General features: G+C 41.9%; 1 protein-coding gene across 3 annotated transcripts in view; it reads right to left on the bottom strand.

Annotated features, from left to right (window-relative positions):
- Nucleotides 1-9,018, bottom strand: part of NREP (neuronal regeneration related protein) — a 29,508-nt gene extending 20,490 nt beyond the window's left edge. The window contains exons 1-3 of one of the 3 annotated variants that reach the window (XM_058538447.1): nucleotides 9,000-9,018; nucleotides 8,193-8,234; nucleotides 6,832-6,895 (exon numbers count right to left, since the gene is read on the bottom strand). In XM_058538447.1, coding sequence (XP_058394430.1) covers nucleotides 6,832-6,834 — 3 coding nt within the window. In that variant the 5' untranslated portion in view covers nucleotides 6,835-6,895; nucleotides 8,193-8,234; nucleotides 9,000-9,018. Of the gene's footprint in view, nucleotides 1-6,831; nucleotides 6,896-8,192; nucleotides 8,318-8,640; nucleotides 8,659-8,999 lie in introns of those variants that run through there. The other 2 variants (XM_058538438.1, XM_058538457.1) reach the window with 2 other exon arrangements.
- Nucleotides 9,019-14,522: the final 5,504 nt, after the last annotated feature.

Consider the following 14,522-nt stretch of genomic DNA (forward strand, 5'->3'; position numbering starts at 1 on the left):
CTTTATTTTGCCAGGAGGAGCATTCTTTCTAGGACTGAGTAAGCAAAGGCACTAAGAGGAGGAACTCCTGGGGCACGTTTAGAATAACAAGTGACCTGGTCACTCTAAGAAAATATATTCCATCATGGCTAGAAATAAAGATTAGTTCACATACTTCCTGACACAGCTGCCTAGCCACAGAAATTAATTTATGAAGGTCTAAACACAGAAGTTCAAAAAAAAAATTATTTGAAAGTATGAAGTGCGAGTAGCCATGAAGAACTCAATGCTTACCTATGTTACTTTTACTAAGAGACCCAGGGATAACTACAACCTCCTATGAAGGGTTAAAAGAGCTAGTGAAATCATTTCATGTTGAAAATCTTGCAGCTGATGTATTCTAAGGTAGGAGTCTGTGCTGTATCCAGAAGAAATTCCAGAAAAATTCTTGGTCTTGGCTTTCCCCAACTTTTGTGTATCATGTGATGAGATTCCCTTTAGATGGTCACTAGACTACTGACTAAATTAGTAACAGCCTTTAGGCCTCAAATTGTAAACAATTTTATGATGATGATGTAAGTGTCGGCTTGGATTTTGAATAAGTATGTCTGGCTAATCAGGAAGAAGTGGAGAGAGAGAATCAGCTGGGTACATGTGATTGCAACTGATTAACACATGGCTACACCCAGTTAGCCTCACAGAAGGGAAGCGTGGTGCCTCCTGTTGCACAGCAGGCACAGCAGCAACACCCTCTCTGGCCAAGTGGACACTGAAGAACCTGCTGGAATTTGCCAGTGGAATTGCTGCCACTTTCTTGGGAGAAAGAGGTTAAGCATGCTCCCTTCTTCCTTCCCAATTCCTTCCAGCTAAGGACCTTCCTTCTCTCCACCACTCCACCCAACCCCAAGGAGAGTAAGAGGCAGCAATAAAGTAAGCTTACAGTTAACCAGAAAAGCGTATGTAAGTGAGTGTGTGTGCTCTTTTCTGCTGGGCACAAACAAATGACAAAGAACCTGAGACAGGTTGGAACCTGAGTGAGAACCTCGGGCCATCTCTAAGACGCCTGCTCAGTAGCATCCTATGGCTTAGCACATCATGTCCTTGATTTCTAGGTCTAGTTTGTGAGGTCTGTCCTTGACAGCACAGAGGCCCTCATTAGCGAGGAAGGCATTCCCTACTACAGTAAAAATGCCTATGCTCACTCTTGTAAGCACATCCCTCTAATGTATTCTCTTTATCTGAAGCATACTTCTCTCTCATCTAAATCTACCCAAATATTCTTAATTCTTCATTCAATATTGATTAAGGACTGGTGCTAAGAGCTGGGGATAAAAAGTTACGAAGGTAGAGCACCACTTCTAGGTTTCAAATTTTGTGCCAACTCCAATCAATTGTTAACAGAACACTAGACTGAGGATTTTAAAATCACATTCAGGCTGAATAATAATGATTGTCAGTGTCAAGGTTGATTAGCAATGTCTGCCACAGGTGTAGCAGGAGTTAGTGGTGGCATGCATGCCATATATTTGCCATCTTTGGGTCTAGCTTAATTTTAACCTTCTTAAAAATGTTGTCCCCTATAATTCCCAGTCCCCAGGCCTCAATAATATCACTCTTTTGCATCTTACAATTTAGCACTGGATTATATCACATTGCATTGTTTGTTAAGTTTGTCACGCATGTTAGTCTTCCTTCCACAACTAAAATATAAATTCACTGAGAGTCTAGGCCAAGGGTGTACCTTCTACAATGCAAAGAACTAAGCACAAATAAAATGCTCAAAAAATACTTGTTCAATTGACTTGGGAGTAGATGTATAATCCTACTGCTAACTCTTCTCATGCTCTTCAGTACTTTCAGACATGGCATCTTTGAGTTCTTGGGATTATTATCATAACATCACAGAATCAGATTATAATGGAAATAAGTGAGGGCTTTAAATAAGTTCCAACACTGGGAGCAAAGCTCCTCCTTGATCCTGGAGGGGATTTTTACGGCTGCAGGAAAGTTGCCGTGAGCTTTGAGCACCACGGCTAGATCAAACCTAGAGAGCTAGCATCTCACCAGGTTGCTCAGAATGTGGCTCTAAAGGCTGGTAAAGGTGAGCAATTGCAAGCCACTCTTTTTTGGCAAGTGGCTTCATAACTTAGCCACAAATTTTTTTCTCCCTTTAATAAATAATGGAAAACAATTTGCTGTGAAAACTAAAATTACATTCACTTCAACTTCCTCGCTCTTTAGAAGAACGTAAGGATACAACTCAGTTCCAGTTCACCAAAACTAAACATTAAGTCATTAAGAGTGAATAAAAACAAGTCCAACTTAATAGATATTAACATGCATAGACCAAATATTTATTGAGTTTCTAATATATATTTAATACTTTATTAAGCACTGTATATGAAGTTTGTCAACCCTCTGGGAGCCTATAATTTAGTTGGTCAATGAAAGAAATGCATACAATCCAACTAACAAATAATGAAGGACAGTATAATCTGGTGTTATACCCAGGTTAATACCACGTCATGCTACTAATAACTGAACTGATATTTAGAATTTAGTTGAGAGCCAGGTTAATGCTTAAATCCCAAACCATTAGAGCTGCTAATACTTGTCATGCACTAGCAGATCAATTTCATGATCACTGCTATTTTTTAAGCCACTGAGATGACAAATTCTTGAAGTTGTCCCTAGGTGCAAAATCTATCTAGAAATATCCATTTCAGATAAGTTTAGAAGCAATAAACGATATTTTTAGCAACTATAATTTCTACAGATATGGACTGAGATTTATGGTTAACATGTTTTCCAGTTCAAAGCAAAGGAGCAGTTTAAAATTGGAATCTTTTAGTATATTTTGATCAACCAAGATGACACAGTCCAAGGTCATTCAATATATTTTCCTCTGGTATATTGAAGTTGGATTTGCTGATAAGATTTCCTTATTCCTAGTCTTTTCCTGTATAACAAAGGAATTATGCAGATAATTCAGGCAACTCCTTCCCACTCCAACATCATTCCAGCAACATTTTGAATAACCAAGATGAATCAGACAAAATCAAGTGTTTTTCTTGTTTGTTTTAAGCATAATTATTCAGATAATTATCTCAACCCTCCATGTCACTTTGGCTGTGAGGATAAGGCCTTAAAAGACTTGCCATCCAGGAACAGCATTAAGAAAAATATGTGCAAAACCAAGGAAGCCACTGTATTTCACTCCAAGGCTCCCAGTCAGTCCAACGTAGATGAACACTTAATGTATAAAACTCACAATCTGTAGGTTACTCATTTAGTTTAGTAAAATATTTGTATTTTATTTATTGTATCAGGTTAAAATAGAATGATCCTTTGAATAGCTGTTTATTCCAAAATTTCTGCTCAAATACCTTCTCCTGCCTGAATTATCTCTACAGCTCAAGAGGAAGCTGGGCTGGGGTTAACTCCAGATAGACCATCACTACTGTCCTAATTCCCCAAACAATTCCCATTTCTCCTCTTCACGGTGTGCTGGAAGGCCTGGTGAAGACAGCATCATATAAAATTACCCTCCTAGGTACTCTTCAGCATCTCTACAATCAAGAATCACTGAGCAACTTGTAAATTTACATTCCAAACCCAATGGCACAGCTACCAAGATTGAGGAGGACCTCATCCCTCCTCAATCTTTGTCTTTTTCTTTAAACAAGAAAACCTTATGTTAATGGAGAGATTATTGAAAGAGTCTCCTTGTAAGACCATGAATGCCACTTCACAGACTGGACAGAAAACAGAGCTCTATGAACGGTACAATGGAGTCAACTCATCGTTTTGAAAAGCTCAGCGTCAGCCTTAGAGAGAACTTAAATTGTTCCAATTCCTAGGTTTCTGTTAAAACAGAATGAGCCCATGCTTATGTCACTGTGAGCCCATGGCACACAGACGCAGAGGCAAGTTTACTGCACAGAGGGTAGTCATGTTGAAAACCAGGACTTAACCTTGACATTGGCTTACTTTATTTTTTCAAGCTATTCAATAAGACCATCTGCTCATTCTGAAGTATTATCTTCTCACTGACATATCGGAAGCAAGTACCTTTAAAACAAAACACCTAAGTAAATACCAAGGACTCACAGAAAATATAATCTTAGAGATTAAAATTAGGAAAAAGCCAAATATAAATTAGAGAAATGCTGAAGATCCCTGCAGACTCACAATATCTTAATTGCAAAAAAAAAAAAAAAAAAAATTTAAAAAAGGGAGGCAACTGGAAAAAGGCATGTTTACCAGAAAGCTTAAAAAGTTGAGGAATGAGTTATTGAAAAGAACATTCTGGTCAATGAGGACATGGCAAACTATACTCAAAATTACAACTTTTCAAGGTACTCCTGAGTTGCACAACCCCAGGTGCAGTGTAATCTATGTAAATGATGCTCCCCGGAGTTGTGCTCAAAGGGCCCCAGACACAGAACACATTGTGCTAACTGCCTCACAGAGTTAAAAAATAATGCAAAAGACACTCTAGGATTCTTGAGTGTCTTCAAATTATTGTTGTGAAGCATTATCATTTTAGGGTATGTAAAATGTTTAGATATTGAATCTCTCTGTTTTGAATTCTGGAGTCTACCAGTTCACTTCTTACACTGCAATGAGCTAATTATAAATTTGTATTTGAAATGAGCCCTTTACTAAACAGGCTAAATACACTGAAATTAGATCTTCTTTAGTGTTTTAAATTAGGGAAATGGAATATATATTTAATAGAAAAGGCATGTTCATATACTTTCTAGAGGTGGGCAGGTGTTAAATCTACTGCTTCGCTAACAGTAGTTTCTATTGTATGTGGGCTAAGTCTTTAAGTAAGCCAGTGACCGAGATCAGCACAGTAATTTCAGTCTTAATCAAGGAAAGAAAATAACTGCATTTTGCCAAAAAGGAGAAAAGACAGGTCTAATATCAGTTTTTAAAAAATCATAATTGAAACTTTTTTTACATTACTATGTGCAAAGACTTCTAAGAGCTCAGACCTCCCGGAATAAGAGAATTGCTAGAAAGTTACTTGGAATCACCCACAGACAATAACTGTCGGTGGTTTCATTTCAGGCAATGGGCTTGTGCCAAAAGGGACTGACATCTCGATGAAAAGATCACCAAAAACTTGTGAGAATTTTTCCATGAGTAAAAATCCTTCCAAGAGCAACAAATTGTGATTTCTCATTCTGCCACCATACATAAACGACAACTGTAAGAAATTAACAACATGTAATAATAATTCGAATTTGCTCTTCTGCATTCAAATCGTTCCAACTTTCATTCCCGTCTTTGGCACACATGCTTGCCTTCCACAAAGCTCATTCCACTCACTACTACAGAAACATGATATTTACTCTCTGAGCTTGATCTATAGGGCTAGTTTGGGCAGGGCCAGCGATCAAATTTATGTTTAACCAAACTGGTCACCTGACATATTACCACATGCATGAACCTTCATGGTCTATCTCTGGTGACACAGTGTAGGTTCTGGGATAAAGAGCTAGAAGCCAGGGTGATGTGGTCAGTCACAGTAAAAGATAATTAAATCAAAAAAATACTTTGCAGCAGTTCATTTTATTACCACCCTAGTACTCTATGACAATGGCTACTTGGGAATTTTACATGAAGTTAGGAACCATTTGGACAAAACCTATTGATCAGTTTAATTTTCTGTTCATCCCTTTTGCCCTTCTAGCTTAACTTCCTTAATTTGATCATTATCAATCTAAGTCTGAGCAAGAACTATTTCATTCGGTGCTCTGACACCCACCTGTTGAAATGACAGCTAAGGCATACACAAAAAAATAAAGAGCTTACTTGTTAATAGCATTCCAACTGAACTCATTTAATTGATTCTGATTCATTTTTCTCCTTGGAAGCTTAGACTGGGGTTGTTAAAGAAAACACCAAGTATATCAGATTCAATTTTGATTCATTAAATTCCACCCTCGTTTAAAAGAAAAAACTAAAACTAAATTTGGAAATCACACATTCTAAGCGGCAAAGAGGTGTTTCAAAGAGTATAAACATCTGCAGTAGGACATGCTGTACTTATCTGAAAAGTTTCATGATACTTCCATTATTTTGTTCAGTTCAACCATACTTCCAAAGAGGAAATTTTTCATAGAAGATTAGTAGACTTATTTAGCTGTTTTCAATGTGTATTTTGTCTATTTCTTTACTCAGTCATCAAACACTAAACTGCCTTCTCTGTGGTTCATAATGCTTGTCCGAAATAGTCACACTTTCCTTTAGAGGATAACATACTTGACTAAAACTGAGCAAATGTCTCTCTTACATGAAGTTATAAATCAACAAAAAATAACAGTGATTACATTTGCGATACAACAGACAGAGTGTATTACTATGAAAGTCCATGCTCTTCATATATATTGCTCTCAAGAAGAACAGACACTAGAGCTGTTTGACTAACTGGACACAGACTCCCACTTCGTGGATAAGTTCTGGCTCACTCTCACGTAAGACCCAGTCTTTGCTGGGGCCCTGATGCTGCCACCTCTTCCATGCATGTCACAACATATCACTCTTCTTAAAGAACAGAACGGTTTCTGTTGTTCGAGTTAAATAAATCTTCGCCTCTGAAAGAGGAATTTCAGTTTTCTATTCAAAATGACTGAAAATCAAAAGATCTAATTCACCACATCAAATTCACATAAATTGCTGTACTGCAAAGCTCCCACATGCTAGAGATAGAACCTTTTAAAGGTCAGACGGGGTAGGAACAATGAAGGGCTGAGGCGGGATGAAGGTGGGTGGTTGATTTATATGGAATAAAGACTGATAAGAAGCTACTGAGAATCTCCTCTGATGACCAATTCTTACCATTTTGAGAATCGTAAGAGTCCTGGCCTTGCACCCTCCCTCTCTTCAGTCCAGGGAGACCAACCTGCAAAAAACGTTTAAATACAGTAGACAAATCACCTCACCACAGGTCAGCAAATAAAAAACGCCTGTTTAGCGGCTAAGACAAATAGCCATTTTCTGTGGTTAAGATAAGTTACATGCAAATTATCATAGCCACTGGGGTTTCTGAAAAAGCTTTCCAAGCGGTCTACAGGCTTAAATAGGGGACAAAGGAATCCCTGGGACCAGGCTTTGCAGAGTCCTGGGCTATTCTTAGTGTTTGGTTCATCTTTAAATTGCAGGAGTTCAAAAGGTTTAGCAACTTAAAAGTAGAACCAAGTGATAAAAATAGATTGTTTTCTGGCTGCTCTTTGTTCCCAGACATACTACTGGCAGTATATTTGCAATCAAGACAGCAGAATAGGAATCAGCCTTCCACCGTGTAGTGTAATGCCTCAGAGTGGATATTTTTGGAAATGGCACTGCATTACATAACCTTCCGTGTTTAAAAAAAAAAACAAAACTACACTGGGGAAAAAAAAGTCAGGAATATACACCATTATGCCCTTCTCCCTAAACCAAACAAACATTAATGTACATGCTGCAGTGATTTCCCTCTCAACCTTTATGGCATCAGAACACAGTTCTTTTGTTAACATAAGTTATAACAAAAATTAAGATGAATGGAGAAACGAAAAGTTCTCCAAAAGGGTATCATAAGCTCTTAGAGTTTTCCTATAACGTTATTATAGACACATACAAATGCAAATCAGATTATCATCATTATCCAGCAAAAAGCAGTCATTTCTTTTTAAGCTCTCCCTCCCCCAAAGTTCAACTGGTTTGAAAGAAAATGCAGAAAAAAAGTGTTGCAAGATCGAATGTCTTTATAAGACCCTTGGCGGCGGCAGCAGCGTTGAAATCAAGAGTAATCAAGAGTAAGAATGGAGGGACACAAATTCATTTAACAAAAGGGAGGCGGCTCCATGCACCAAAGTGCATTTAATGCAAAGAAACAAAATAGTTACTAACAATGCTTTATGAGCAAGAAGAACAAAAATTAACCACACCAACAAGCAAAAAACCCCACCCCTTCCCAAAAGAATTCTCCCTCTTAACTTGTGCATTTTTAAAAAAAGCTCAAGTTAAATTCCAGCCTTAATGCAGCAGGACCAAGAATGCCAGAATTTCTCCAAGGTACCGCTTCAGCTCTTTAAAATTTGGAGGAAAGAGGCATGAACTCTGCAGGGTTGAAGGGTCCAGCTAAGAGCAACGGCAAGAAATCGACACAAAAGAGAAAGCAGCGCTCCCGGCCGGGGATGGGAATGGCATATACTTACAGACAAAAGCCCCGCTCCCTGTTCACTCTCTCCTCTCTACACCTGAAACACAAATGTGGATGAAAAAGGGCATCATGCTAGAAAGACAGCTGGAGGGGGGTGGGGGGAGAGGGGGAGGGGAAAGGGGTAGAGGAGGAGGAGGGAGGAGGGGGAAGGGAAACAAAACCCAAACCGGCTTCACTTCCAAGAAGTGCAGCCTTGGAAAAAGGAGGGGAAGGTCTCCCTGCCTAGCGCTCTCTCTCCAGGAGTGTGTGAGTCTCTTTCTCTAAGAGTCAGTCTCTCTCTCTCTCTCTCCCTCTCTCTCGTCTCTCTCTCTCTCCCTCCCTCTCTCTCTCTCCCTGCTGCTAGTGTGCTAGTGAACAATGAGCTAATTCTGATGGGGCTGGCGCAGCGCCAGCGCCCCAGCCTTGCTGCCACTGTGCTGCCGCGGCGGAGCCAGACTGCTTACTCGGCAGGAATCGGCGACTCGGGGCCCCGTCGGCGAGCGGCCAACGCGCGCGCGCCCCGGCACCCCGCACCCCCGGCGCCCCGCGCCGCCCCCACTGCGCCCGCCTGGCCCCTGGGGGACAAAGGGGCCCGCAGATCGGCGCGCAGCCCCGGCCCCGCCCCCGGAGCGCGGCGCGCACACACGCCGGCCCTGCCTCTCCCGCCCCCGGCGGGCTTCTCCGCCTCGACGTGCGGTTGCTTTTCAGACAAATAAGGAGGCGGAGGAGGCGGTTTGGGGGCGCGCCAGGCGTGAAGGCGGCCAGGGCGCTGCACAGCCCGGCGGCCCGCCAGGTCCGCGGGGAGAGGCGGCGCGGCCCGTACTGTAATAATAAACCTGCAGCAGAGGGCATCTGAGGGAAAGAGGACGGCGACGGGCGGCAGCCGCCTTCCCTTTTATGTGCCTGTCCCGAGCGAAGCAGAAAATGGTGCCCGCGGCGGCGCGGAGCCGCACACGGACACACAAAGAGCCGGCGCCGCACGCGATTGCGCACGGCCCGGGGTCGGCCCCGCCGCCCCCGCCGGGTACGCGCGCCCCGCTCTCGCCCGCGAGGCAGCCCGGGCCGCGAGCACCCCGGAGCCCGGCCCAGAGGCCTTGTGGCTGCGCGCGCGCACACTCGGGCACACGCTCGTGCACACACGCACACACACGTGCACACACACACGCGCGCACTTGGACACGCGTGCACAGACAGCAAGAGCTGCAGCGTGGTGTGATCAGACCAAGGGACGCTCCCCTGGTGCTCCTTTCTCCTTCCCTGAACGATTTAGCATGTTCCCCACTCCCTGCCCCACTAAAACTGTACTTTTTAAAATTGCAGATTACTTTTTTTTAAAAAGTGCTTTGCATTTCTGATTTTTTTAAAAACTCATCTTTCTTATTTAAAATCTATCTTTTCATAGTAATGTAATAGCTCAAAATTTTGCTAGAAACTGGTTTTGTTGCCAACAAAACAGGATATCATTTTATGGTAAGTGTCAGATGTTAGAGGGGAAGATTATTTCCTAATTAAATTGCTTTGCCAAGAAAAAAAGATATAAAAGATAATAATGTTTTCTAAATTTGCCATCCACATTTTACTTCTAAACACTAAACGCAGTGTTTTCCATTTAACAGTGAAAAGAAAAAGATGGAGGGGGAGAATTTACAAAAACATGTTTATAGAATGTCTTATTTTTTGGATTCAAGTATTTGGCGTACTTAAAATAGCCCACCTTAAATAGAAATATTTTACACTCTTAATTCTAAGGAATAAATTCTCTGTAAGCTTGTTGCCAGGACTATAGATCTTTCACACTACAAAAGCCACAGTGGCAGCAAATACTTAGACTGCCAGTGGGTGTGATGTTTAAGGGGCCCACTAGGAGCTTCCCTGAATTAATCTAAAATATCATAGTTATTTTCCTCCAAAAGGTTACCTTGGAGACATTGCTAGAAAGAAAGGGAAGAAACAAAACAGCAAACTTTCCTAAGGCCTTCAGGGCCAGCGTCCACCTGCCAGGGAAATGCTGGAGGGAAGGTCTGGGGAGTAAGCAGGGTACTGGGAGAGGGCAGAAGCTTGGGCGCTGCTTCTGCGTGTCTCAAGCTCCAGCAAGCTGGAGAAGGGCACCTCAACACTGAGACTTTTGGCATTCACTTCAGAGGTAGGCTAGAAGAGAAACCCAAGAGGGCACTGCCACATCGACAAAAAAATCTATCCCAGGAAGATACGTTCAAATGTTACTTCTACAAGAAAACTTATACAGACACACGTGCATACATAGTGACTTTAGTGCTTCTGCAACACTTACCTAAGATGTCCTTTCAAAACACAGAGAAATTTAGGATTTATTATATGTTATTTTGTCTTCATTGTAACCACAGACATACAGGTGACTTAGATGTTTTAAGAAATAAGAACACTGGGTCACAATCATAGTCTATTTATTGGGTTCCAGGAAACGGTTACAATCCAACTATTCAAGAAACTTTTTGTGTGTGTGTGAGGAACATTAGCCCTGAGCTAACATCAGATGCCAATCCTCCTCTTTTTGCTGAGGAAGATTGGCCTTGGGTTAACATCCATGCCCATCTTCGTCCACTTTATATGGGACGCCGCCACAGCGTGGCTTGACAAGCGGTGTGACGGTGCGCGCCTGGGATCCGAACCTGGGCCGCCACAGCCGAGTGCGCGCACTTAACCGCTACACCACTGGCCTGGCCCCTCAAGAAACATTCTTGAGTCCTTCTGAGTGTAGGAGACGGTGCTAAGGGACATAAGAGAACTCACACCATGTCATCTCAGGAAATGTAGTCATAGCTGTCACAGTGCTCCTGGCTGTCATGCTCTGCCCCCTCCCATCTATCTTGCAGGTTGTGTGGTAGACCCACTTTCCTGAAATACTTTTCTGTCCATGGTATCTCCTGCTCCGTTACAGGATAAAGACCATACTTAGCCTTCCACTCAAAACTTGCCATGATGTGACGACAATCTAACTTTCTAGCTTTATCGTCCATTTCTTTCCCAATCACAGCATAGCAGTCCTTCGTTTCAGTCTGGTTAATTATTTACAATGTAAATTCATCCCTAGACCAGTCACAGTCAGGAAGCAAAGTCACGCAAACACTGACTTAAACCAGGGTGTCTCAACCTCAGCGCTATTGACATTTGGGGCAGGATAATTTTTTGATGGGACTGAGGGGCCGGGTGGGGGAAGGAGGGCTGTCTTTTCATTGCAGGATGTTTGGCGACATCTCTGACCGCTGCCAACTGGATGCCAGTAGCAAACCTCGGTTGTGACAACCAAATATGTGTCTGGACGTTGTCAAATATTCCTTGAAGGGGCAAACTCGCCCCGGGTTGAGAAGCACTGGTTTAAACAATCAGATTCATTCCTTGGGGTGGGAAAGAGGTGGCCTCCCTTGAGCCAGGTGGATTGCATGCAGGAGGGACAGAGACCTGAACAAAAGCAAGATTTTCTTAGGAAAGAGGAAAAAGAAGTAGGTAATGTCCTTATCTTCATGAAATTTATGGTCTGGGGTGAGGGGGTGGAAAAACAATCAAAGCCAAAGTTACAGTGCAGTGTGATAAGGACAATCGTAGAGTCCTCACAGGGTACTCTGTGAGCACAAAGGCTGCTTTCTAAATCAGACCAGGTGTTCAAAGAAAGTTTGCTAAAAGAGGTGATGCTTAAACTGAATTTGTTAAGAATGAGCAAAAGGCAACAAATTGAAGAAAGGGGAAAGAGACATTCCAGGCAGAAGCAGGGGCAGATCATGAGCTAAGAAATTTGATCCATGACTGGTGACAGCCAGGTGATATAAGAAAAGAAGAATCCTGGGTCAGAACCTGACCCTTGCGTTCTGTCCCTGACGTGTATGCCAAAGAACAGTCCATCAGAGGATTTGGTCAAGAAGAGAGAATGTACTTTAGATACAGAGTTTTCCTTCAATCTCCCTTAGGTGTTTCATTCTCAAATGTATCTTCATATATTCAAATGTATCTCAAATGTATATTCCTGCAATTTTGTTTGTTTTCAGTCTATGTCCTCGCTTGGGGTAACAATTTCCATGAGTTTGAGTTCCGAGTGAAAAGCTGTGTGTAAAAGTAGTTAGAGCCAGCTCTATGTGACCCTGGAGAAGTTATTTAACCTTTTAGTCTCAGTTTCTTCATCTTTCAGTTGGGGTTTATACCCTAGTACCAGAGTGCTGTATTAGGTAGAATTGTGTACTGTGTTTACATTACATACACAGTAGCAATAGTTATTATAGGTAGCTTTAGAGAATAAAATTTATATGATATATCATGATCTGCCCCTGCCTTTCCTTCTAGCCTCGACTCTAGGCCCTCTCTGGTCAGCCTGAATGATGTACAGCTTCCCAGTGAGTCACTATGTTGAATGACTCTTGGGCCTTTTCACTTGCTGTTTCTGCTGCCGCAATGTCCCTTTCCCCTTTCTTCAATGTGTAAACCCTTGCTTATTCTTCATAAATTTAGGTTATGCATCACCTCCTTTAGGAAACTTTCTTTGAACCCCTGGTCTGATTTAGCAAGGAGTCTCTGTGCTCACCATGCACCCTGTGCAGAACTCTACATTTGTCCTATCACACAGCACTGTGACTTTGGCTTTATTTTTCTGTCTTCACCACTAGACTGTAAGTTCCATAGAGGAACAGCCTGTAATAGACATTATTTGTTACCTGCCTAACAACTATTGTCTCTTTCCTCCTCCTCTTAATGAAATTCTGATTTGGTCCTAGTCTCCATCCTTCCCCCATACAGCCCACAAGTTCCAGGAAAAGTGACCCCAAGGAGTAGATCCTCATTATTTTAGCCAATCAGTGTATTGAATTGTTTGGATCTGATAATGGGCTAGAGATGAGCATGTAACCCAAGTTCAACCAATCAGCCTGAAGGGTAAGAATTACATTGCATGCTTGAGCTAAGAAATTGAATTCTATACTTAAAGCAATACAGAACTATCAAAGAAATTTAATCTGAAAGTGACATGACCAGATTTTTTTTTCCTAGAAAGACTATTCTTAGAGCAATTAGGAGGATGGATTTGAGTAGGGAGAAGGGGTAGAACTGAGGAAGTGAGATCAGTTAAGAGAGTATTACAGTAATCCAGGTGAGTAATTATGAATGGCTCAAATTAAAGTAGAGACTGTGGGAAAGGAGAAGAGGGAAGGGGTCAAGTTACATTACAGAGGTAGAATTGCAGGGCTCATTAGGGCCTTGATAGCGTACTGGGGATTAGCTGGAGAAAAGAGTCTAAGATGATCCCAGGTTTCTGGCTTTGTGACTGCTTGGATGATGATGGTCCTTCCTAAGACAGAAAACACAGGAAGAAGAGTGGATTTGGGAGGAGAAGTGGATGACAGTGAGTTCAGTTTTATACCTGTTGCACGTAGAACCCACATATTCAATGTTCCAACAGCAAGCCTTGTGTAATTTTATCACCCTCTCCATTTACCTCGTCCTTCCTTCCTATGATGAGCTAAATTGAGTCCCCTCCAAAATTTGCATGTTGATATCCTAACCCCCAGTACCTCTGAATGTGACTATCTTTGGAGATAGGGTCTTTAAAGAGGTAGTTAAGGTAAAATGAAGTCATGAGGGTGGGCCCTAATCCAATGTGACTGGTGTCCTTGTAAGAAGAGGAGATTAGAACACAGACACATACAGAGGGAAGGCCATATGAAGACACGAGGGGGAGATGACCATCTACAACCCAAGGAGAGAGGCCTCAGAAGAAACCAAACCTACCAACACCTTGATCTCCAGAATTGTGAAAAAATAAATTTCTGTTTTTTAAGCCACACACTCTGTGGCACTTTGTTATGGCAGCCCTAGCAAACTAATACACCTTCCTTGCACCAAACATTCAGAAGAGTAAGGGATTTGTAATATTTCTGTTTGTTATGACTTTTAGGGTATCATAAAATGGAAAGTCTAAGAAAGAGCCTGAAGCTCAAGAAGTAATATGTTTACCAAGGACGAGGCTTTGTCCAAACTCAGAAAGTCATATTAAATTGTGGATGAAAGTTGCAGTTATGAAGGCTCATCAGAAATTCATGGTTCGTGGTTCTCAGAACAGCATTCCAAAACACATAAGGAAACCTATTTACAATCGAGCCTGTCCACTTGCAAGTTTCCAGCTGTATTTACACAGCTGCTGAAGGCAGCATAGATGAGGAGGATTCTCCACCACTGAGAAACCCACACTGAGAATAAGTTCAGAAAAGTGCCTTCATATTTGAGAATGCAGTAAGTCTCAGGAAAGAATACAAAACATCAAGAACTGAGCCATTGACATTGGAGACATTGGCAATGAAAGGAGGAAAAATAGGTGTTAATTTAGCAA

This window comes from Diceros bicornis, chromosome 1 (assembly GCF_020826845.1).
Source record: "Diceros bicornis minor isolate mBicDic1 chromosome 1, mDicBic1.mat.cur, whole genome shotgun sequence".
Lineage (NCBI taxonomy): Eukaryota > Metazoa > Chordata > Mammalia > Perissodactyla > Rhinocerotidae > Diceros > Diceros bicornis.